This window comes from Pseudopodoces humilis, chromosome 1 (assembly GCF_049639895.1).
Source record: "Pseudopodoces humilis isolate 2021_Gansu_Grassland_sample_001 chromosome 1, ASM4963989v1, whole genome shotgun sequence".
Classification (NCBI taxonomy): domain Eukaryota; kingdom Metazoa; phylum Chordata; class Aves; order Passeriformes; family Paridae; genus Pseudopodoces; species Pseudopodoces humilis.
The window spans coordinates 114074436-114099680 of NC_142200.1; the positions used below are offsets into that span (position 1 = coordinate 114074436).

The 25245-nt window shown below is 41.6% G+C and overlaps 1 protein-coding gene across 5 annotated transcripts in view; it reads right to left on the reverse strand.

The window, feature by feature from the left end:
* Positions 1-17098: 17098 nt before the first annotated feature.
* The window catches only part of LOC102107587 (ubiquitin-conjugating enzyme E2 E2), a 202395-nt gene continuing 194248 nt past the window's right edge, over positions 17099-25245 (reverse strand). For all 5 annotated transcript variants that reach the window (XM_088055437.1, XM_088055428.1, XM_088055420.1 and 2 more), the window contains one exon: positions 17099-17875. In XM_088055437.1, the coding sequence (XP_087911563.1) occupies positions 17778-17875 (98 nt within the window). In that variant the 3' untranslated portion in view covers positions 17099-17777. The remainder of the gene's footprint in view (positions 17876-25245) is intronic.

Here is a 25245-nt window from a genome sequence, read left to right on the forward strand (position 1 = left end):
ATCCCACATGGGATAATTTGCGCTTTATGGGGTCAGAAACTGCATGGCTATGATCAGAGTGCTTACAGTCATGTGCTTGATGCTCCATCTCTGGAGCCACCTGGAACTAGTGAGTAAAGGGCACTGCTGGGGCTGGCATTTGCTGCCCATCCTCGTCCAGCACCATGGTAGGACTGCCAGAAGGCAGAAGAACACCTCAAAGTGTTAGAGAATTCCCCTCTAACACTGGCTGCCCGTGGGGAGGTGTCCTTACCACATTAATTATTTTAGATTTTGTGATCTGGCAACCAGTGTTACTCCATTTCAAGTTTGCCCAGGTCCCCTTTGTCAGAAAACTGCTCTTTCTGGACATGCCCCAGCAACCTCTTGACATCAGGTTAGCAAGCTGTGCTGTTTAGCCTACAGATGTAGGAGTGAGATTTGAGGCAAAAGGTGATGAACTGGAATCTAGGGCTCATGAACAGGAAGGGCTGGATCACCCCTTCCATCAACAGCTCACATAGGTGTAACATGAGGCCATATGTCTAAAATGTGATTCAAAACACCCCTCAAGACATCCAGGGCCCCTGCCTGTACACTAAGGAGCTGCCAGAATGATCCCACAGAAAATACAAACAAAAAAGTGGGCTCCAAAATCCTTTCCCAGCTCCAAACTTTAGCATTGGAGGATGGCTGCAGGAAGGTTCACTTCTGCTAGCTTGAGTTTCATAATCCCAGGCTGACTCCTGGAAGATGTAGAAACCTCCTTCAGCCTTTAACATTATAACCTTCCACTTAAGACATTGATTTGAGATACACAGGGACTTGGGCTTATCTCCCTTTAAAGGAGGGACTTCTTCAAACTCCCTCAGAAAGGCGCTAGAAATTTAAGGAATAGGTGGGAGTGAGGACAGGGTGTCCTCCTCTTAATAGTCTAGCTCTGTGTGGCAATGAACACAAGCTCATAGAGTTGCAGCTAAGCAGAAGGAAGCATTAATCCCCATCTCCTCACCTAGGTCACTGATTAGGACATTACAAATTGAATACAAATTGCTCTTCAGCCCTTCTCTTCAACCCCTGCCCACACCTGAGCCTGCTCACCTCTGCAGAGTATCACGGATTTCATGCATTTGGTGGTTTGGTGCTAGCAAAGCACTTAACACTGGCAGGACTTTGCTAGTAATGGCTTTGGTTGGAGTGCTTTAAACCTGTTGCACAATTACGGCACTCTGGTTCCATGACATCACCACCTCAGCTGGCAATTCTGCATGCTTCCTGCCCTCTCCTTGAGCCCCTTGGAGAACTCCTTTTAAACTGTTTGGTATGAGTATTCTGCACAGGCTCCAAGATATTAACAGTTGGATTTTCTCACTCCCCCACAGTGCAAATATCCTTTTATTAGCTGTTAGAGCTACTGGATATGCTGATGACAATGTCACAACAAAACTCCAGCACTAGTTCAATTAACAGACTCCATATTTACAGCCTTTAGTTTTGGATATATAAAAAGACTAAGGCTGTGGAAATCAAAGATTTTCCCCTCACTACAGCTGCCAAAGAATAATCAGTGAAGAAGTTGGCCAGGCAGAAATGTGGGGGTCTCCTCTCTGGTGGTCCAGGCTTCTCTTCGGCAGGGAATGTGTGCACCTTTCTGCAGAGATGGGTGTCCATCCCCTGGGATCACCCCTAGGGGAACATCCTGCACTTTTAATGGTAGAGGCAGATTTCAGTTTTAAATCCATGCCACTTTTTTCCTCATGAGCTCAGAATAATAAGCTGTGACTCTTCAGTGAGAAAACCCAACACATTTCAACATTTCTCAGAAAACATTCAGAGAATGTCCCAAGTCCAGGGAGTCTTGTTTATAATTGCTGCCAGGCTGATAAACCCTGGTGACAGAGTCATCTACATATATATATTAAAAAAAAATATTTCCAGTAGCACAGAAAACTGTGCAATACCAAACTATCATCACCTTCCTATAGACAAAACATTTATAGTTTATTGCCAGGAGGACTCTGGCTACAAAGCCTTTCCCTGGACCAGAGTGGACTGACCTTTTGCAGTAGGCACAATAAGACAGCAAACACGGCTGAGCTGTCAGAACTTCTACAATAACCCCAAATCCCTTTTGACAAGGGGAATCAAAAGCACACAGCTCTCCACCACCTCCTAATAATGCCCATGACCTCAACAGTGCCTTACAAATTTACTACATAGTTTGAGAGCTAGGTGCAACACCTGCTTCCTGGCAGCAGCCATTTGTTTTCCTCTGGATAGGTTCTTGGGAATCTCACATCTAGCTCTCCAAGCATCAAGTAAGAGAGCTTTCATTTCCTATCATGCTGTCCTAATGCAACCTGTCCAAGAAGCCTCGTGGATACGACAGCAGCGAAGAGCTTGACAACTTCCTCCTAAATAACACCCTCCCACTCTGCGTTGTGCTCTATGGTTCATTCCTCACTGGGTATTTTAGGAATTCTGCACATGCAGCTGAAAGTATGTAATCTTATTTAAGAGTCAAAGCGCATGGCCCTTACTCCTATCACCTTTAGAGGCACTGCTTAATAAAGAAGCAGCTCAGAGAATGCTCCAAACAAACCTGAAATGGGTATAGTTGCTTTTCCCTCTGTACTATTCACACACACACATATATATATATATATACATAATAGAAATATTTAGGTTGGAAAAGACCTTAATTGAGTTCAATTGAGTTCAACCATTATCCTAGCACCAATGTGTTCACCACCAAACCATGTTCCCAAGTGCTATATTCATGTGCCTTTTGGACACTTCCAGGTTTTGTGATTCCATCACTTTCCTAGGCAGCCTATTTCAACGCCTGACCATCCTTTTAGTGAAGACATTTTCCTTAATATATATATATATATATAAAATCCTGCTGTATCACATTAGGGAATTTAGCAACTGGTCCTTGCAACTATGTAGCCTACTACAAAAGCAGCAATCCATTCAAACCTCTTGCTTGATTTGTATCAAAAGGAGACTTTTTTTTTTTAATTTCATATAAGTTCACTAATAGGGGGAGTGAAAAAAAAAAAAAAAAAGATAACTTAAGGAAAAAATGGGAACAAGCCAGATATTGAATCATGTTGGGAAGACACCAGCCTTGGGTGGTGGACATGAAATGTAAGTCCACGTTTAGAACCAGCTACCATTGCCTAAGCCACAGCACATCTGTTCAGCTGTCAGCTCTAAGGGAGCTTAAAATCAAAAGGCGCTTTAGGCTTTTTGGGTTTAACTGCTATTTAAATTGGTTTAAACTGTTATGGAGATATTTGAGTTCCACAGATCCCTAAAAGTCCCTAAGTGCTCACTATGTTAGTTTGCTCAGTGTCTTCCTTACACCCAAACCCTTCCTGTACTTCAGTCATTCCTCTGCCTATACGGTGGGTCCTTTGCAAAATCATCCTGAGCTCAAATAATTTCATTAAATAACTGGATATGACTTCTCTCCTTAGAAAACAAATGCAAACTTGATCCAAAGAGGGTAGGAGTTCTTCCATGTGTCTTTGATTCAGGCAGTGAAATCCTAAGTAGAAGGCAGGCTTCTCTGTTTCACATTTTTTGTTGGCAAAGCAGAAAATTCTCCATTCAGCACGCAGATTTGCTGCAGTTTGCTTAGACACCAAGTTTCCATCTGCTCTACCAGGGTTGTAAACCTCTTGGCTTGGGTTCTGCTAGTCCTTTACTACCCTTGCCTTCTTCCCTTATCTGAGGGCAAGAAACAAACCATAGAATCATTTGGGTTGGAAAGGACCTCTAAGACCATTCAGTCCAACTGTAAACCCACCACTGTCAAGTCCACCACTAAACCATGCAAAATGCACATTAAGTATTCAGTTCCTGTCTGCAAAAAGAATTTCAATTAAAATAAACAAATTTGCCGAACAAAAGTGAGGATAATAGCATTTTGTTGCTGCACAGCAGGACTATGAAGGTAAGTAAAGATTCTGAGGTTGGAGTAAAGGGAGATGTATCTGTTCCCTAGATTGATGCACTCATTTTAATTTAAAAATGTAAACCCAAAAGATGACTGTGACTGTACATGTTTCCCTCCTCCACCCCGGACAATTGAATCCGTTTACCTAGGGTTCGATCAAGTTACAGCACAAAAAAATCCTATTTAAAAACAAGGCACTCCTCTTCTCCTTTTTACTCACATCTTAATGCTTTACAAAGCAAAACTCCAGACACTTTGTGAGTCACATATCACTACCAAATAAGTTGCAGTCATTGAATAGTGCCTCATAAAGGAGGCAGGAAACAGGAAAAGCTCAAAATAAAGCTGTTTGTAAATTAAAGAACTGAGGGAAAGAATGGATAGGAAATGAGTCCCTTATTTCTTCTTCAAAATTATTCTGATTAATGAGGAGAAAGATCAATAGCCTATCTGCAGCTGCCATGGGGAAGACAGGGTGAAGACTGAATCCAGATCCAAGTATCCCCGTGGTGCCAACACATCACATTCTGCACAAGCTCAATATAATGAGCTGCAGGGTGAGATCTCATACGACTGCACTACTTTACCTGTCTGTCCATTCAGTTCCTCATTATAGCTCAATGTGCTCAGTTACAGGGTACCAAAAGGAGAGATGTATGGCATAGATTTGTGAGTAGTCAGGGAAAGGATTGCTTTCATTCCTGTAGCACTGCTTTCCTCCTGCTGTAACAAGAGCCCCAGACACTCCAGGCTTCCTCCTGCACTGCTGCTGCATGCAGCTCGGAAAGTCATGTGTACAGAGTTTCCACAACATAGGGCAACATCTCCAGCCCCACAGCACACTGAGAACAGCAGAACATTCCCACTGACAGTTTTGGATTTTTTGTTTTTAAATCAACCCCTAAACGAAGCACCTCAGATATAGCTGCTTCCTTTATTAATGTTTGGTTTGGGGACTTTGTAATTATGTTTAGCAGCTTTTGTGGGCCAACAGATTCCAAGGCAAGATGACCTGGCAGGATGCTGAGGTCATTTCCACTGTTTTTGGAGTGCTGTGTAAGGACAGAATGACTGCTTTTTGGATGGAGACCCTGGGTGAAACAAGGCAAGGCATCGTGCTCCCATCCACTTTGGCTTACCCCAGAGAAAGGGAGAAAGTACCCAGCACTATTTCATTAAGGTTTTGGCATGGCCCTTAATGGCATTTGTGGTAGTTACAGGCACAAAGGAAGCATTTATCCCCAGTTGTTTTTCCCATCTGCAGCCATTCATTTGCAGATTTGCCCAGAGATCAATTCACACTGGCAAGAGAGATAAGAGGGACCCCTGACGCTGGATTTGAGAGATTACAGCAGCCGGGCTGCTCCAAGGACAATTACAGAGCAGCAGAAGGGTGCTGTGGTTTTGAGCATCCCCCAACACGAGCATCCCCTGACCCAGGCACCCCAGAAACGCTATCACAGTGGACCTGCTTGCTCCAGGCTCCGCAGAGAGCTGCTGCCCAGATGCAGCTAGGGAGGGATTCCTCCTTTCTACAGCAACTGGGTACAGACAAAGCAATACACGGAGAAAAGCTAGTGCCAAAAATCATTACCGATACACATTTGTAAGACAGAACTCGGTTTCCATTCCCAGCTCTCCAGAAGACATAGTCTCTCTTTTGGCATTACCCTGCTCTGAAAGGGGTGGCAATCAAAGGGCTTTTAGCAGAAACCTCTTAGCAAGGGGCACTGCTCCCGCAGCCACAGGAGTGACTAGCAGTCAATGGGACACAGTTCTTAAAGACATGCCTCCTTGGCTGTAAATACTTTCAACATTTAAAAATGCTTCATGTGAGTGTTTGTGAAATCAAGGGAAACAGCTATACAATGCTCATATTTAGATTTACTGAAGAAAATATTTTCATTTGGTATTTAACTGTATCCTTACACTTGGGCTTAAGCCACCCCTAAAATTGGCTCAGGCTGCCACAAAACAACAGCTTAAACCAATTTAATTGCTGTCTGCTGCAGACTTCCCACCCCTGGCTGCACATTCCCCATCTTCTTTCTTACGCCAGCTCTCGTGCTTGTCCAGCCCTGCTCTGAGCCATTGGGGCACTCAAGCCAGACACACACCCTCGACACCCTAAAACCCACCCTTTTTCTACGGATTTAGCACTCTGGGGTGACTCAACCCCAGGTCAGCTGCACACCAGAGCCGGTGAAAAGAAAGGCGTGGAATTGCTCACTTGAGGCAGGGTGGGAGCACGAGGTTCAGGAATAGGACATCTCATCCCCGTAGTCCTGCTCCCTCCACCTCTGCCCAGGCTGTTTAATCCCATCCCGAGCTAAATTATCCAAAGTTTAACCTGGCCCTCCTCCCTAAGACACAGGCACACACACGCAGACACACACACGGTTTCTGCAAGGTCATTAAATCCACTCAGCTCTGCAAGGGTCTTAACCAGCATGGAAATGCATGGCTGGAGGTGAGAAGGGATTCTCCCTTTCAACACCGGGGAGTCATTAGATCATCTAAGCAGCGCTGTCAAGCCGTATCCTCGGGCTTCTGCATGCATTTGAATCCCTGTTACCTTCAAATCCGGGCTAGAGAATTAGAGACAAAGCTTTAAAATGAAAAGAATCGAAGAGCTGAGCAATAACCATGCTTCCTAGGGAAGGCTCCTGCAACCTTGGCCTTGTAGCAGCTGTTCTTCCTGGTCGCTCTAATAGCCCTGTTTTAGTACAAGGATACCAAGGACTAAGTCAGACCTTTCTGGAGGAGATATAAGTCAATTTACAGGAAATTGAAAGACACCCTAAGTAGCCAGAACCTAATAAAAATAAATGCAAAGGGTAGATAAAGAAAAAATAAAAAAAGAAAAAAAGGCAAGAAAAAGCAAAGCCCTACAGCAAAAAGACAGCCAAGATTTTTGACAGGATACCCTCCACCCAGTCTGGATTTACCAGTGTTTTGTGACATAGACAGAGTCTTCAATATGAAGATAAGTGCTCATCTGTAAAGAAGTTTTCTCATACATTATGCAGCACTGTCTCTTCCACACTTCATATACATCTGTCTGTACCTATAAATAGAAATTATGTCTCATGTACATTATCATATATTACAACCTCTGACGATGTGGTAAAGGAAAGGAAATAAGCAAAGTGTGCTTCACCAGATCATGCAAACTCCACAGAGCCTTGGTTAGTCAGCTTCAGGCAAAGCGGGGCTGGAAATAGTACAAAAACATGCGGAAAAGTGAAAGGATGAGACAAAAGACAGTAATGGGTTTGTTGCATAACAAACAAAAGTAATCTTGTGGAGAGGCTAGAAGACCTAAAAGAATCCTTGCAGCTTAAAACTGGAGTATTGCACAAAGTGGCACAGCATAAGTAGGGAGAAGAGGCCAGAGCAGATCTGCTGGGCAGCACTGGGAGGAAGAAGACAGGATCCCTGCAGTGCTGAGGCCACATCCAGAGTCAAACCCCAACTTCCAGTCTGAAAGATAGGAGCCTGCACTGCTGATTGCTTTCCTTTTTCAGAATGTGTCACCTCTGCATTGCTGGAGGGGGTTTTTCCCCTTCAAAAAGAGAAGAAAAATCTTCATTCTCATGCATTTTATGAACTGATGAAATATCTTCACAACTTGTTCTCATCAGTGTTTACTTTTTTAGTATTTCAGCTTGACCACTGTGCCTACAGAGCTAATGAGCCGTGACTGGCAATACAATTAAGGATAGATTTGATGGCATCCTGGCAGACAAAAGTGTTTTAATTAAACTGAAAGAAAATTGTTGTTTATGGGCCAAGAGCCCATACTGAATAGACAAAAGTAAGCCTTTTGATAGGAAAAATCAGTGCCACATCTAAGGGATGGGGAAACTGAGGTTTAAATCTTGGCTCTAGCAGACTTCCAGCACAGCCCACTACTTTGGCCCAAGGGCATGTTTTGACTTGTCTTTTGGAAAATGTGGAGAGTTCAGTCTCAGCCCCCCTGGAACTTTTCACAAGGGAGGGCTGAGCAGAGCCCAAAGGAAGCTCCGCACTGGTTAGCATCAGTGCCACTTCCTAGTTCTCCCCACAACTTCATTTAACAGTAAAACTCAGAGCTCAGTTGTTTAAAGGCCAAGCTAAATCTGAAACAGCCAGGGTTACACTGAAAACCACAAGCTTTATAAAAAGCAGTTCCCTCTCTCACCCTGTTAAGGCTCAAACAAATAGCAAAACTTGCTTTGACTTTCCTAAGAGTAAAGTTGAAGCCTTCAAGTTTGCTCTTTTAATCAACTTCAATTACTTCTCACTGGCTTTGAAAATACTATAGTTTTGAGCATTGCTTGAGGAGATTTTGGACAGAAAAAGAATGGTAATGAATCAATTTCTCTAAGGCAGAATTATCACATATAGGCATTTCAAGGCCAGCTAGGTAGCTTCCCCTACTGAAGTTGTGCAATTCTTTGCACTTAAATACTATATTATCACTTGCTTCACTTTGTTTTACTGCTTGGTCTGAAAGCTCTCAGTGGATGCCACAAGTTAATCAAGAAGATATTTTTTCTGGTTTTATTCAAAGGGTTCCTTTTTTTTAGCCTGGACAGAAAAAAACCAAAAAAAGCCCCAAAAAATAAAAAAATTACCAACAAACGCCCCCCCCCCAAACAAAAAATAAACAAACAAACCTACCTTAAAAACCAAACAAAACAAAACAAAAAACCCATAAAAAAACAAAAAAAATGCAAAAAATACACCAAAAAGAAAAAAAAAAAAAAAACAAAAAACCCAAACAAAACCAAAACACAAAAGAAGGAAAAATAAACAGGGAAAAAAGGAAAAATAAACAGGGAAAAAATGTTTAATATTAACAGTATATACCTCCACAGATGTAATGGTATACATTATATCTGGAGTCTGACAAGACAATGACTCTTGAAGTCTATGAAAGACATGAAAAAATGAAAGTTACAAGACTGACAGCGTAGCCCATCTGAGTTCACTGGGAGTAAGACCTGTACAGGCAGAAGAACATTTACACAAGAACTGAAGTTGATTCAAGGCCATCAATACCTCCCAGTGATTATCTCGCTTTCAATTCAGATTTAAAAGCTACGGTGCTTTGCAGGTCTCTCATACTTTCTCTGGGTGTCCTTTAAGCTGTAGGTAAATCCCTCCCATTTACAGTAAGCTTTCACCTGAAACAGAAAATACATCCTACGGTTTTATCAACTGTCATGTAAGAACCTGAGGCACCTCCCTGGCTTCAGTTGCTGAAACAAAACAGCGTTTTATTTTGCAAAAAGGCTCTTACATAGAAATACTCATAGTCCTTTCTCTTTTTCTTTTTTCCCTCGTGTGGCACCAGAGGTCAGAAGCATTGGTACCTCCAGTCCACAACCTCAGACAACACTGTTGCCTAAATACACATTCAGAATACATGGTTTTAGTTGGAGTCAACTCAGGAAGAACAGGAACACATTTAAGCTCAGAGAACCAGTCTATAAAAACCAAAAAGGAAACTAAAAAACATTGCAGCCAAATTTCAATAAACAGAAATGGAATCATGCCATCAAGCAGCTCTCCTTAACCTCAAGTAGGAGTCCTACTTACCCTGGCTCAGCAACCAGCTCAGTCATGGTCTATGCCTGACCTGGTCAGCACAAAAAGTCTTCACCCCTTGCCCACTCCCCATCCAGCTTCCACCTCCAGGGCTGCCTGTGGTGGCCACCAGACCCAGAGGACAGAAGCTCTCTGGAGCTCACTCCTCCACTTCCAGATCTCTTCCTCCTGGCACAGCACAGCTGCTTAGAGCACCAGATCCAGGCTGAACACAACGAGCAGTAAATCAACACCACTCTGCTTGTGCTACTAATGACACCCCGGATTGCTAGCACTTAATTGAATTTACTTTTCAGCGTGTTTTTCACATTTTGCTTTTCAATCAGCTGAGACAATAAAAATCAATTCCTGTAGGGCAATTTAATTTAGGTTTACAGGGTATTTTATATTCAGATTTTCAGAGCTGTAAATTTTTTTGTGTGGCAAATCTGTGTAGGACTGTTTCTTAAGTACTTCTGTGAAATTAAAGTAAATCCATACTGAGTGTAGCACTTTAACAAGCCAAATACTTAAAAATCAAGTAAATATGTAGGAAAAGCAATATAATGGATAAAAGTTATTTGGCCAACTGAAGCAGATTGGTTAGAGAAATCTCATACATGCGCAGGAAATACATGTATAAATATTTGGAGGATTGGTGACACAGATAAATAGTTAATAACTTTTTTCCTGATAAATTTTATTTTAGATTTGTTACAAAATACTGTTGAAATCTTCCTCTCTGGGCAAAACCACCTACCACATAAAAGGTCTTGTTTGTGAAAAAACACCTTTACGTGCTGAGCTTTGTGGATCAAGGATGGCTGTGCACATCTACAGGTTGTGTGTAACTCACAGTGCATGAATTTAGCTATGGAGCAGTCTGGTTTGAGACTGTGCATGAGTCTTTGTGGTTGCCCTCCCGCTCAGGAAGGGCGGAGCGCTGCGGTAGCCGCTGAAGGGAAAAAGGGAAGTAATTTCAGCCACTACTTAGCACCCTACCACTTCCCTGGAGAACAATTGAGTCTAATATTAGTTTTACTTTTCCCAAATGATTTGATGAAGACACGGAGATGTTTTTCATCTTCTCCTAGCTGATGGGCTTTGCTGCTTTCTGGGAGCAGCTATGTTTATCTGGAGGAACAGGTCTTTAAAAGACAAGTATTTAGTGTTAGGAAGTTCAGCCTGAGGAATGATTTTCCTTTAGCAGATTTAAATATTTCTAGTAACTTTAATCATTATTATTCAACAGTGCAATAGCACATATGGATTAAGCAACAAATGTTTCAATATGTTTCTCTCTTAGTGGACAAGGCAAGTCTATAAATTTCAGGGCTGTGTACTAGGTGTCCAGTGGAAGTGTCTTGTTCCTGTTTTACCATGGTGTAGGGCAACACTAGACAGGGAAAGGCTGCTCTGTACTTTGGCATAGTCATTTATGACTGGAAGGTGACACTTTGATCCTTAATTCACCTATTCAGACAAGTTTACTTCTGCTACTTCTACTGCACATTCCGACTGATATTTACCCCTTTTTGAATTCCTAAGAACCATTAGTTGCTGTTAGCATTATTTTTTAAATTTCACCTTCTGCATTGATGGAACCAGCCTTGTGGGCAGCACTGAAGGTGGATGTGCTTTCACCCAACACCACATCATTGGGGGCACTTAGAGGTTTAACCAAACCCTCCTTGGTCTTGGAGGTGCCAGCATGTGTCCAGAGCAGGGATATGTATATTAAAATTGCAACAATACACACACTTATCTGCTCCGGGGGCTTGACAGGGGGCAGGCAGAGGAAAGAGGAGAGGAAAGGATGTATATATATCATTGGAGGAAATTTGCAGTGCATGAGTGCAGTGTTTATTTCTCCAATTACTTTTTGTTTCTTAGTGTTTGCATCTCTTGTCCTTCTGCCTCCAGAGTTTCAGTGGCACCTCTGAAAATTAGAGTGGTTACACCTGACAGCTCCAACCAGCACATTAGCAGGGCCAGAGAGACTACTGGCATTTTTTTGTTTGCAGATTTCACTCAATCTTTTATTCAAATTGAAAGGAAGAAGTTACAAATAAGATTATGTTTTTAAGAGAAGTCCGCATGTGCCACACTGCAAAAGAAATAGTCTTCTTCTTCCGCTAGAAAATTATTGATCAAAGTTATTCCAATCTGCATTTATTTTAAATAGATAAAATGGCAAATGTACATGGTAATGAAATATAGTGTTTCATGATGTATATTATGAAATAGAAGAGAATGAGATTATTTCTTTAAGCCTAGCAATTATTAGCATTAAAATATATGTATATAAATAATTCTATGAGACTTTCTGATTAGATTACCTTGATATGACAGAATACATATATTAAGGAAAATGTCTTTGATGCTTTGCAATAAGGATTTAAATTCTAAGTAGATTTCAAGAAGATCTTCTTTTGAAACAGCAGCAAGAGGTAATGGGTGGACAATACTTAATGAAGCAGAACAGGAAACAGGAGCGACTTTTTAATTTACTCAGTTTCCTGTGTAAAAGATGATGAAGTTACCACCACACAGATTTTTCTGGGGGAAGTTGCATTAGATTTTCAACATTCAGGGCATTTAATACAAATTGTTTTGCTACTGCTTGCAATGCTCAAAGACCAAAGGAGAGTGCTGTTGAGAACTCTGAGATCAGCAAATCTGCAGAGGGAGGATTTGTCCCTTGGTGTAAGTGCTGAGCACCAGGAAGACTACATTCTCTTCCACATAAAGGAGAATTAATCAGGTTTTCATCTCTCTTTTTGCAAAGATGGCAGCAATCTCTAGTGCTGGGGTGGATTTTCCCTTCTTCAGTGAGATGCTGGAGCACTACACTGAGACAGCACTGGGCTGTGAGCAGCCTGGAGCAGAGGTGACTGGTGTTTGCTGGGCTAAACAAGGGGTTTGGGTGCCTGAAGCCTGAGTGAAGAAGATTTAGGAAATGGGGAGCAGCAGAGAGGAGCAGGGATGAAGGTTGCATGTGGTCTAAAGGACAAAAGAAGCAGGATTTTTGCAGATCCCTGGCACTGAGCAGTGATTACTAGAGAATTGTTCATACAATGGAGAGGTGTCCAAGAAATGCAAATGGAAGAGTTTGAAGGTGGGCAAGGGCACAGTTCAGCTGTGCTATCCGCAAGGTGTTTCCAAAGCTGGTGAGCAAAGCACTTCCCTTGCCCTGTTTATGACAAGTGAAGAAAGGAGCAGGGCTGTATTGAAATATGTGTGGTAGGAGCCCCATTCATGTGAAGAGGCTCCATTCAGGGCCTTACAAAGGCTATGAGTCAACTGCAAAGAAAGGAGGCATTTCACAGAGACTGAAGTGTGACCCTTTGTTTTCCCTGACCCCAAGGTCCTCAGTGACACAAAAGGGGACCCCAGCACTGATTCTGCAGCAACAAATGCCTGTTGTGAGTGAGTGTATTTGAGGAGCAGTGACAAAAAGGAATGACCCGAGGTTCTTGTTTCCAGCCCTTGTTTCCCAAGGGACTGTGAAGGAGGGAGTCCTCAGTGCAGCCTGACTGAAGGTGTGGAGATGAAGGTGCTGGAAGGCTCTTCCTAGTGGATGCATTTCCCTTGAAAACCTCTCCTGAAATGCATGATCTGATCATCCACATGAACTATTAGAACACCCAGATAATGAGGTTTTTTGACTTTGCTCTGCGAAGTCTATAGAAATTAATATTTTATTTTTTTTTTTCAGCTGTTACGTGAAGTGGGGTTTTCCTAATTTAGGACTGGCAAGGGATTAGTGTGTCTTAGTAGCCCTGCCTTTGTTTTAACCTTCCATTAGTCCGTGGCTACTTTCCTTCACAATCAAAGTAGACATGAAAGGGATGTTTTGCTTTGCTCTTTCCATTATTCCAGAGAGCTGCAAGTCCCTATTAAAGTTCACGATGGAATTAGGGCGCAGAATGATGGATTTAAAGGTATCATAAAACTCTTCCTGGTAAGTAGTAGCCCCCAAATATATTCCAGTTGTGACCTGAGAGAGGCTGCTGGAGGCATCCCAAGCAGCCATGCATTGGCTCTGCATATCCTTTGAGCTGAGGAAATTCATTTGCATATGGATGCCATGCTAAGGAGGCCAGCCCGGATTTCATTACTGCTAATGATGTGTGTGGGAGAAGTGATTTAGTTTATAGCCAGTGCCAGGGTGGCACAATGAGGAAGTACTTAATCCATACAAAGCTCTTTCTTGCTTCTAAGACCTAAAAATCAGGGGACTTCAAGCAGCTCCAGTGTTATAGAGGTGATGTCTTCATGACCATGAATAGAGCTGTGACTGAGGCAAGGGAAGGAGGGAGAAAGAAACATCAAGATGATGCCATGGAGGAAAGGATAGGAGGAGAAATGAAAGGGAATGAAAAGCAGAAGAGAAGAAAGAGCAATGGAGAATGAAAAAAACCCATCAGGGAGAATTGGCTATGCAGGAACTGTGGCTGCCAAGGCTGGATGTTTGGACTTCGGAGGTGACAGAATTTCCACTGGGTCTTTGCTACATAGATTTTACAACTCAAAATGCAGGCCTGTGGTAAGATGTCCATCTTCAGAGACAAGTTTCTGAGAACTGGAAAGGAGAAAAGGGACCCCAGGATACCACTGGAGTTGGAGCAGATGGGAGTTGCTTCACTCCTTCCTGCTCCACTGGAGCCACCTCTGCTTTCCTGTTCTAACAGACATGGCCTCAGACGAGGGGGTCTGGAGAGGGGCCTGGCTCTTGGCATCTGCTTCAGGGCTTGAAGGCACTACTATGCTCAGGCAGCTTCAGGAAGAGGTATTTGAACTGGGATCAGTGTCTTGGGTGGCCTCTCAGCTGTGAGTAACAAATTCATCAAGCAGAAGAAAGGATCCAGAAAGAAGGACTGGGTGAGTGAGGGGAATAAATCAGAGGGATTAAGGCACACTGCACCAACAAGCTGAAAGCATCCAGAGCATGCACTGCCCCCAGGAATTTAAAAGGTTGAGAAGGCTTGAAGGAGGAGCAGTTCAGGGATTTATGGGTCCCAACCCCTCTGGTGTTTTATACTCCCCTGCTATCACTGCACAGGGTAGCAGGGAGGAAGGGCTGTGAGCTGCTATCCATTGCTTGGGCACAGGATCTGCCCATCCACTTGCAGCCCACAATATGAAAACCTGAACAAAGATCTTTCAAGAGGAATTGCTCCTGCCTTATTCATGGCACAGCAGCTGGCTGTAATGAATTTTAACTGTTTGGCTGCAATCACCCACAATGCATGCAATCAAAAGGGTTATGGCCCTGCTCACTCCTGCAGCAGCCTGGAAATGCTATCTCCAAAAACACAGGACGGGTTTGGGAACCTTGATTTATGTATTGTTCTGCAATTTTCTGAAGAGGGAAATCATCTGGTCAGTTGGACAGGGGGATGTGAACACCACTTCAGCAATCCATGAATGGGGAATGCAATTCGGAGAGTTCCCTGATTTCTGCTTCATCTGACTTGAACTCAAAGGCTATGGAACAGTGACATTTAGCTGGGGTTGCTGGAAATTAAACATTGTTTACTTGATATTGCAGTTGAATTCAGAACAGCTGTAAGATGTCTTCAAAGAACAAGCCCCAGCTTTAGCATTTGTGTGTCCCTGAGAAAATACTGAGGTTTGCTGAACTGATGGCCTTTGCATGTGGTTTTAGGCCAACTGTATGCTCTTGAATGTTTTAGCATGTGCAAGTCACTTGAAGATCTTCATACCCAGCTCTCTGAAAACACAGACTTCACCAACTAGAAGAAATGAGAAAGATGGTTTATCATAAAAGAAGCAGCAGGAGTCAGCTAAATTTAAAGAGGATCTGAAGAGCAAAGGTGAGACAAAATAAAGTGCAATTATTTCCTAGACCCAGGAAAAAAGAAAAAAAGGAGAAAACGAGATTATGCCAATGCATTTTTACTGGGCCTCTACTGGCAGACTAAATTGTGTTGGGGATGGCTCATTTCTCCTCAGCAACAACAGCAGGTTTTAAATAATGCTTCATATTTCCCAGGTTTAGCAGATGAAGAAAAGTAATTACTTGGGAGGCAAATAGAGCAGATTTGCAAACAGAGGAGAATGTTTTATGGCCAGACTTGCAAAGATTTGGCTCCTGCAGATGCCAGAAGACTCTGCAGCTGCTTTAATCAATGTGGGTTGGTCCTTGCTCATTATTTCTTTGAGATCCTCATGGTTCTTAAGGCAGTAATTTTATATTATCCAGGACAATGTGGCTGACAATGTCCCTTCACAGAGAGGGCAACTTACCTGCAAATTCAAAGTGCACAGCTTTTGAAACTGTAATAACGTCTGGTTCAGAGAAGTCTGGGTTTTGTACTTTGCTTGTTTTTGAAATGCCATTGTTCTTTCATGCCTGTATTTAGGACCCATTGGCCTCAAAATGTTGTATGGCTGGGCTTGTAAACACTTGGCTTCTACAGACACCAGAAGACTCTTATTTGCTTTGATCAAGAGAGTCTGATTATTTCTTTGAGATCCCTGTGGTTCTTGGGGTGGTAGTTATAAACCACCTACAACTACATCAGCGTTCAGCTTTTCTTCATGCAGAGGGCAACTCACCAGCAGATTGAAGCTGAATGTCTGCTCAGTTTATTAGCAAATGACCAAGAGAAAAACAAAAGAGCCTGGAAATGCTGAGCAATGCAGTGGTGGGTGTAGAGGCCCTGTGGTGTCACCTTGACTGCTTTAGTTTTCATGCCGGTTGAATTGGGCTGGAGTGTGATGGGATCCGGTCTCCCTGTGTGTTTAGAGTGACCCTGCAGGAATGTATCTTCTTTAAGATAAGATCTTCTTTAAACATAAGAGGCAAGGAGAGAGGGGAGAGGGCAAGCAAGCAGTGTGTATAGCATCTGTAACGTTTAATTATATGAGACAGGGATTTTCCAATATGCCTTGCAACACAAAGAACATCCAGCTATCAGCATCACAGTATATATTTTCTAAATCACAACACCCACACATTTCCTTAGCCAAGTAGAAGTTTTCCCGCCATGGCTGCATATCTAAAATTAGCCTGAAGGTCAAATCTGAATAGAAATACCCTTATCATTGAATGTGCTGGGAATGATTGGTGCAGTGGGCTCAATTTTCCCATCGAAAACCTTCATTTTTTTTTTTTTTAAATAACAGTTTGCTTTTACAGTCAAAGAGCTCGGAGAAAGGCAAAATGAAGCCTGCTGTATAAAATCAACATCAATATTCTGCTTTCACTGCAAGGCTATTTTTATTGCCAACTATTTTAAATGTAACAAGATGGATCTAGTGAAGCCACAGTGTAAAAGATGCAGCAAGAGGCTTCTGAATAGCAAGGCTGAGCACAGACATGTGAAAGAAAGGTCTTGAAATTTGGAAGATGTTTGTATATGAAGAAAGACACAAAGAAGAATTCTAAGTTAAGAAATGCATTGTTGGGAAGAAGTGAATAGTTCAGGTCTAAAAATAGTTTTTTAACCTGCAGTTGTATTACGTGAGGACTAAGCAGCCTGTGCTGCGTAAATGCAAAAGCACCGCCCTGCAAGAAGTGCATTTATCAGCCACAGTGTTTTATTATTGAGTGCTTTAATAATACAAGTGTACATCAACTGATCCACAGTCAAAAGTGGCAGGTCCCTAAGAAATTTACAAGCACTTTTTTTTGTTGTTTTTTAAGTAAATCAAAATACATATTAATTTGTTCAATGCAATAGCCTTTTGTGTGGGAAACAGAAGGCTAGTGATAAACACAGTCTTAGTAATGCACAGTGATTCTTGATTTTAAGCTTTTATACAAAACTTGTTCCCAGTAGCATGCACCCACCATTAAAGACTTCAGTACAAAAAAATAACCCTAAACACTACATTTAAGTAGAAACGAGATATAATTCTGAATTTGTTTGTTTTCCCCAAAACCACATGAAAGAAAAAAAAAACAAAACAAACCAACCCCACACATTAATACAAAGCTTTCTGATAAAGCTCTATACTATTACAGATCCAACATTCTTTGCACTGATAACCAAAATTCCCTGTCTACATTTGAGGGAAACAACTTTCAAGTTAACAGAACAAAAAAAAAAAAAAACCCAGAACAAATAAAAATAAAATCAACCGAAACGAAACAAAAAAGGAAGTAAGGACAACTTTTTGTCACAAAATGGTTCAAAATTGAATAAAAAATAAGAATGAAGGGAAGGGCTATTGATGCACTTAGTGAATGTGCTTGCACAGGTCCAGCAAATCCTAGAGGAGGTTCCTATGTGGCGTATCGCTTGGTCCACTGTCTGGCCATTCTGTCGTGCTCTGCTCTGTTGGTCATATACTGAGTGGCAATGCTTCCAACCAGGGGGTCAGCTGAAAAGGAAACACAAGCCGTGAAATGCACATCAGCCTCGGGAGGATGAAAAAGCTATTTTCATATCCACATTCGTTCAGTTCTCTTAGGTCTAACTGCAAGAACAAGGTGCCTACATATACCAGCCTTGTTTTCAAAGCATGGGAGGAAGGAGATGAAGGGGGAGATGGATGGCAATTAGCTATACATGACTCATAAATGTGTAACTGAAACAATTTTTGAAAGCTCTACCTCACAAAAAAAAAAAAATGTTCCGATAATTTTATTTTAGGCTAAAACTCACTTTCAGGTGATGTAATTTATTTATGGCATTAGACTCCCACAACTATTCATATTCTCACCTAAGAAGAGGACTACCTCTAATTGTATTACCAGGTTGAATGCTGTTTTGTTTTCTTAAAAGTACTTTTAGTTTCAAAGCATAAAGCAGTGTAAGCAGTTAGGGCAGCAAGTACTGTTTTCAAAGCAACAGAAGTGAATTCCAAATTTTGAGGTTTGTTATTTAATTTATGGGATCTTTCTGAGCATTCCTATGGCCAGAATGCTGCATGATATAGTCTGGATCTATGAATTACTCCACAAATAATTAATCAAAATAAATCAATCTCCTAAAAAAAAAAATCCAAGACAAGACATTTCTGTAAGTGACTGCATTTCATCAACATTTTTCTTTTTCTGACAACGTTTTTCTCTTCTCAATTTAAGCAGACAAAATTTATAGTTTCCCCCTTTTTTTGAGGGGAACCCATACTCCTGGTATTTCTGCTGCAGCAGTAAATGTTCTGAGATTGTACCATGCAAGTCCAGAGGCACTGATACCACACTTTTCCCTGACTTAGGACAGATGAATATGACTTCTTGTGAAAGCCAGGTAATAATCAGCTTTGTTGCTGTCTGAAGATGGTGCCATTGAACAATATGAATATCAGCTTTCTCGGTGCAGTTGTAATCTGAGTGTGGTGCTTGCACTATTAACCACCCAAATTCCCAGGACAAGATGTCAGGCCTTCTGTCAAGCAGAGTAAATCTGGGCTTTTTTCTTTGGTTGTTGATGATAAGATAGGGGAAACATGCTGGCTTAGCCAAAATAATTTGATTGGCTGACTGCCAATCTCACTGAATATTAGTGAGTAATATCTAATAAAAAAAAAATTCCTTTGCTTTCCATGCATAACCTCCACTTTCAGGAAGAGCCTGTGATTTGAATGTTAAGTTTTCACCTTCTAAATTAGTAAGACAAGCTATCACTGTGACTGCAGTGCACTAAGTCCCTGTAGTCTCAGTCTTGCAAACACTTACTGCATGTGCTTACCTTTAATATCTTAATATATCCAGAGGAGGTCACTGAGGCCTGGACTTGATTATTTTTACATGCATATGTGTGGAAGAAGTGTATCTGGTCCAAGATAGAGTTTAAAAGTTGTGGACTAGAAAGTATATCACCTTTAACTCCACAGCCAGGGAGAAAAACTGTTGGGGGATTTTCAGAGGGATTTTGTCCTGTGCAAGTAGGAGATTAACAGTCTACAGGTGCTTAAGTAGCAAAAAGTTATTTGTGGCTGGAATGAGGTTTGAGAAGCCCTGCAGGGCAAGTGGGGAACCTGAGCAATAGGAAAGGGCAACATTTCTCTTTGCAAAGGATTTCTCTAAATAGCGACAGGGAAACCTTGTCGTAGTGCAGTGGTAGCCTGGGGATGAGCGTGAGCGCACTGCTGCAGATTCCCACATCCTCCTCGGACACAAGCCCCTGCCCAAAGAAACACTTCCACAGACTCATGGAGAAATGGAGACTAAGGGTTAAACTTTGAAGCAAAATTTGCAGCATATCCTGGTTTTCATGCTTGTAGGGGAGGGTGGGGTTTGGCCTCTGAGGCATCTGGCTGGGAAGGGTTGCAGGAATATCACAGCATTATGATCTGGAATGCAGCAAGTTCTTATTGAGGTCTAGTGTGTATTTAAAGTGATGGCTCTGAGATCTTTATAAAACCTTGTATGAGTCAGTGAACAGTGATGTGCTGTAGTAAAGTTATCTAGTTCAAATCTGGAAGATTTTTTATGTGCAGGATGAATGTTTCTGCAACAGCATGTCTTTCACATTGAGAGCTGTAAATTGATTTCCTTGGTATACTGCAAGGGTACTGAGGATCACATCATCATCTCGAAACCTGGATGATAATTAGAATGTTTGGTTTCCTGGTGTGGGGTTTCATCTATATCTCCTTCTAGGATCAAGTAAGTATTTCAACAACATACATCTTTACAAGGCTTAGGAAGGCACAGGCTCTTCCGCCCAGCTCCTCCCAGCATGGGAGGGTTCTCCTTTCCTTTGGGGTGAGAGAATCAGTGAGAGGCACTCTTGATAAGGTGTGGAAATCTGTTCAAGTCCACTAATGTAAAGAACTGGGCTGATTATTTATCCATACGTTCAAGCCTCTGTGGTGTTTTGTTTGGTAGTTGAAAGAGTGGAGGTGATGGCCTGTAAGATGTCTGAGGTCTACAAAGCTTTATGTTGTAGGTGTGTAAATTCCTGCTGAGTGACCTGAGAATCAACTATCAATCATCTCAGGTGTTTCCTCCAAGCCAGGGTCTCCCTCCATTGGTATCTGCCTGTATGACGCAGGACTGTGGAAGCAAAGAGAGGTCCTTGCTTGCTGTAGCATGAGCAGGACCAGCTGCATCCACAGCCAGCTGCCAAGCAAACACTACTAAAAGGTACTTTCAGTAATTACAGCAATGACATTGGTTTTTCTCAGTGTGGCTGTGTGTTTTGTTGGTTAAAACAGTATTGAATAAAAAACCAAAGCCACAGTTTGGGAAAGCCACTTGCTTATTTGAGAGCAAGGAATTTATTTCAAGGAATAGAAAAATAGTTACTGACAGCGAGGCTCAGCTATTTCACATCTCTGTCAGAGTCTGGAGGTGTGTCAGATGTAGATATTTACGAGGACTTTAAAAAGGACACTTCAATAGGTGTTTGAAGAACTGGCTTATTTTAGCAGCTGCTGTGAAGCCATAAAGCCATCAGGAGGCACAACTGCTTTGTTTGGGAAGCCAGGACAGCTGGTGAGGAGGGAAATTGAAACCTCAGACCAGAGCCACCCAACCAGGGGCGCACTGGCCAGTTTGAAGCAGCACGCTGCATTTGTGCCACAGGGTGTAAGGACAGCGTGTGTGAGCTCCAGAAATGCCACTGGCCTCTCCCTGCATCTGTGTGGGCAGCTCCAGCCAGCAGGTCCAAGGAGACACAGCTCTCAACACTTCATGAGTCACCGCTACCACGTAATTCACCGTGACAGAACATAACACAGAGATTACAAGATAAATTGAAGCATCTTAATTAGAACAATTAAAAGATTTAACTCCCAACATGCACAAGCCTCTGTTATAGTGCCCAAGTCTTACAAAATATCACAAAATATGAGGAAGAATCCTACAAAATACCAAGTATGAGGAAGAAACAATGGTCTCCTCTTACCCCCCTAAGCTAGGTAGCACATGGCTGAGCACCACCTGGTGCTCAGCTGGGCTGCACTGTTTAAGGATTATTGAGAAATATCCATTAGTAAGGCCAAATATGTATTTATAAAACAACCGCTGCATAATCTATCTAATTAAGAGATGAAAAGGAAAACTGGATCTCAAAATTCAAAGCAACATTTTTCTTTTGTTTCCATTTCTCACTACCAAAAAAATTTTCTTATTTTCCATTTGTATAGATCTGTGGTTTTGCTCTTGATGCTAGAAATTTGTTTCTGTAACTATTAAACTGCTTTAATTTTTACTTTTTTTTTTTCCCTTAAAGAAGTAGCATGATTCATCAATGAAGTCAGGGTTAGTTTCAGAATTTGTCCTCTAAACAGGACTGTGTCCAAATGACAACAATTACCAGGGGATAGGAGTATAAAGGTATGCCAGGAAAGTGTTACCGAAACAATCTAGTAAAAGAAATTAAACCCACAATAAATTAATAAAAAAAGTGCATATCTATGCAACTCATGGCCTGGCAGGAGAAATGTACTCTTGGATCACCAGATGCGTGGTGGCTGGCTTGAGAGCCGGGATGGCACCCTCTGTGCACAGCTCCTTCCCTGTCCTGCGGGCAGGAATGGGCTTCCCAGCCTTGGGATGAGGCAGGCTGAGCCACGATCCCGTGTGGCACTGCATCCCTGGAGCAGACTTGCAGGTGGCACTGGCTGTGACAGCCACATGCAGGGAGCACGGGAAATCGTGCTGTGGCCCACACCCTCAGCTCAGAGAGAGGAGCTGCTGCAATTCTTTGGACCCAGAAATCTTTTAGGCCTTCCAGTTCCTTCCAGTCCCAGACTCTGAACTCTTAAAAACCCACCCTAGGATGCCTCCAAAACCTTTAGCTTGTGTAAAGGAAATTTTTCATCCCATCCTCTGATTAACTCCATGCAAAGTATTAACACACCAGGAATTACAGGATCAAATTTCACATCAGAGGACAGTGCATGAATAACGAAAATATATAAAAAAGGCACCATATTATATAGGCAAGGAGAGAAGCTATGGTTCAGCAACGTAGTTTACAAGGAAAATGTCAATCCAAAGAACTAGACTATGAAAAAAATCTTCTGGATGATCTACAGGAAGACTGCAGCTGCTAAATCTCACCTCACCATACGTAATCCTCATGTTATATCAGAATTCATGAAATCGCCCTGTATTTATTTGGTTTTGAAAGCTGGGTGAACTGGAGCTTGTCTCTAGCTTAAAAAGGTTGGATGCACTGCTCTACAATACCTTGTCATCTTCTTTTGCAGCCACTTAATATGACTGTATAAGGAAGAACATTTGTGTCTCATGTCTATTGTAAGGCTAATCAAATTTACAGTTCAATTCTAGGGAGTTAATGCTATTGGGGATTTGGATGAGCTGAGGTTTGGTCATTACAAAATTTCAGCTGTGTTTAATGCTAGTTAAACTGCTTTATCATTCAGAAGACAGACTATAATTCTTCTTTAAAAGCTACTTTCCCCCCAAATAAATGAAAATATATTGCTACACTGTATTTTTCTCGGCTTGTATTTTTACAGCTATTTCTATGTCAGCAAATAGCAATTTCAGAGCAGAATTCATCTCCTGGGCTTTGCAATGCTCTTTTAAAAATACAGCTAACATACTCCAGTGAAATAAAACACGGAGATGGTGTGTTTAACAGCTTGATTTCAATGTGCCTTCCCCATCAACCACACAATATGCAATGAAATTCCAATCGGTAATGCCAACATGGTTAAAGAGACACACATTCAGACTTAAAATGTACATTACGGGTGTTTGTATGCATTTTATATATATTTTATGAGCATTTATAAAGTAGAATTTTATTTCCATTGCTGTATTTTGCGGTTTTAATAGAGAAGAGCTGATGGAGCCAGTTATTTCACCACCACAAGTGGATTCTCAGAAAGATTTCTGGAGTACCTTAAAACCTAAAAAAACCCACAGCCCTGTAAAAATCTCAGTTTCTTCAGCCAAACATTTAGAATGTACTTTTTTTTCTTGGTCCAGGTTTAGATTCAGCTCTATATGAGGCTGTAAGGATTTGGGCTCCAGCTGAAGAGCAGAATCAGAGTGGAAGAATTCCCAGAGGTTAGATGTAATTTGAAAGGTCTTATTCCTTCTCCTGAACGAAACAACTCCATGCTCATAGCTGTGAGAGCACCCCATTGAGAGGCTCTACAGAACTATCTCTACTGAAAGAGCAGTCAGCATAAATTAAATGTTTCCTTTGCTTTGGACAGGATGTGCAACATGAAACAAATAAGTAATTTTCTAGTTATTTTAACTTTAGTTACACATTTATAAGAGTTTTTGGTTTAGGGACCACTACTTTTTTTGTTTGTTTCTTTTAGGACAGCCTCTCTTAGCAGATATTATGCTGTATTTGTTTTTCAATTAAAAATGTGGAGCGCTTGAGCTTCTTTTTTTAGGAAAAGTCGATGTGCTCTGTATGTCATCTACAGGATACCTGCACTAGAGTCATCTTTATACAGCAGTACAGGCAGGATTGGTTACCCTGAAACCAAGCCAACCCAGAATAAAAGTTCTTGTTTTCAGTAACTACATTTTGTTTGGTACTTTCATTGCAAATAGCAGTGCAGGACAGAATATATTCCCATACTGGCTTGCAGCGAAAGCCAAGATTTCTGAATCCAATTTTTATTGGTTTTAATATTGTACCAACCTTTAAGACCTAAAAGGCAAACTAAAAAAAAATAAAAATAAATAAGACTGAGGCAAGAGCAGAAACTAATACTTCATCGAAATACCAGCTTTCTTAACTGCAAATGCTGACAGTTTGAGTCACATCAGAACCACCCTTAAACTTAACTTAAAAATTCTTTAATATATAATTATACTTTCTTACAATTGTTTTCAGTGGTATCCAGGTTAGTGTTATAAAAAGACCAGTCAGTGCAAACTGCAATGGCAGTGTGAGACATACTATACTAAATATGTCACAGAACAATTTAGTACTCCAGGAGGAAGGGATTAAGAGAAGATGAATTGTTTGTGAGTAATTTTATTTATTGTGTCACTTTGCCTTGGGAAGTTTGCATAGTTAGCCACATATCACCTGTTTCAAACTCCTAGTGAACTCCTAGAAGACCATGTCAAGGATAGCGTGAGTCTTGACGTAGAAAATGAGATATGTGAAATGCATCATAGCATCCTTCAGTGATCTTAGAGCAGCAGCGCTGCTCTCTTTTGCTATCATTACTAATAATGCACAGACTAAGTAACTCTTTGGAGGCAGAGACAGGTGAAGTGGCGCACCGAATTACCCCACTAACCTTTCCCCTCTGAAAAGAGTGCTCAAACCCAGGGCACGAGTGAAAAGGAGTGCGGCAGCGCTAATCCCTGTTTGTGCAGCAATAAAACGAGCTCGCGGTTGGGAGCCTGATCAACACACGCGCACAAACTGGAACAACAGCGTGATTCAAGGCAGAACAAAGGGTGGTAGCAGGGCTCTGAATTGCTTTACACAGCCCACAAGCTGAACTACAATTTATTCCTGACTTTCACAAAATCACAATTTCAACTATCCACATAGAATGTATTTAACCGTCTGCACGGCTCTTTGAAAGCAATACAGAAGAATGATAAAGTGATCAATAAACACTGTATTAAAAAAGGAGAACAAATAAAATTAGTTGTTTCAGTAAAGAAAAATGGTTGTCACTAGAGCAGAAAGGAGCAAAATCTCTTTCCATAGAAAGATCAAATGTCTACTAGGAAAAAAGTCAGTGAAGCTAATACCAATTTTAGGAATTACAGTTCACAGTAGAAACCATATGATATGGCATATAATGAAGTCTGCTTCTCATTTCAGGAACTAGCTCTA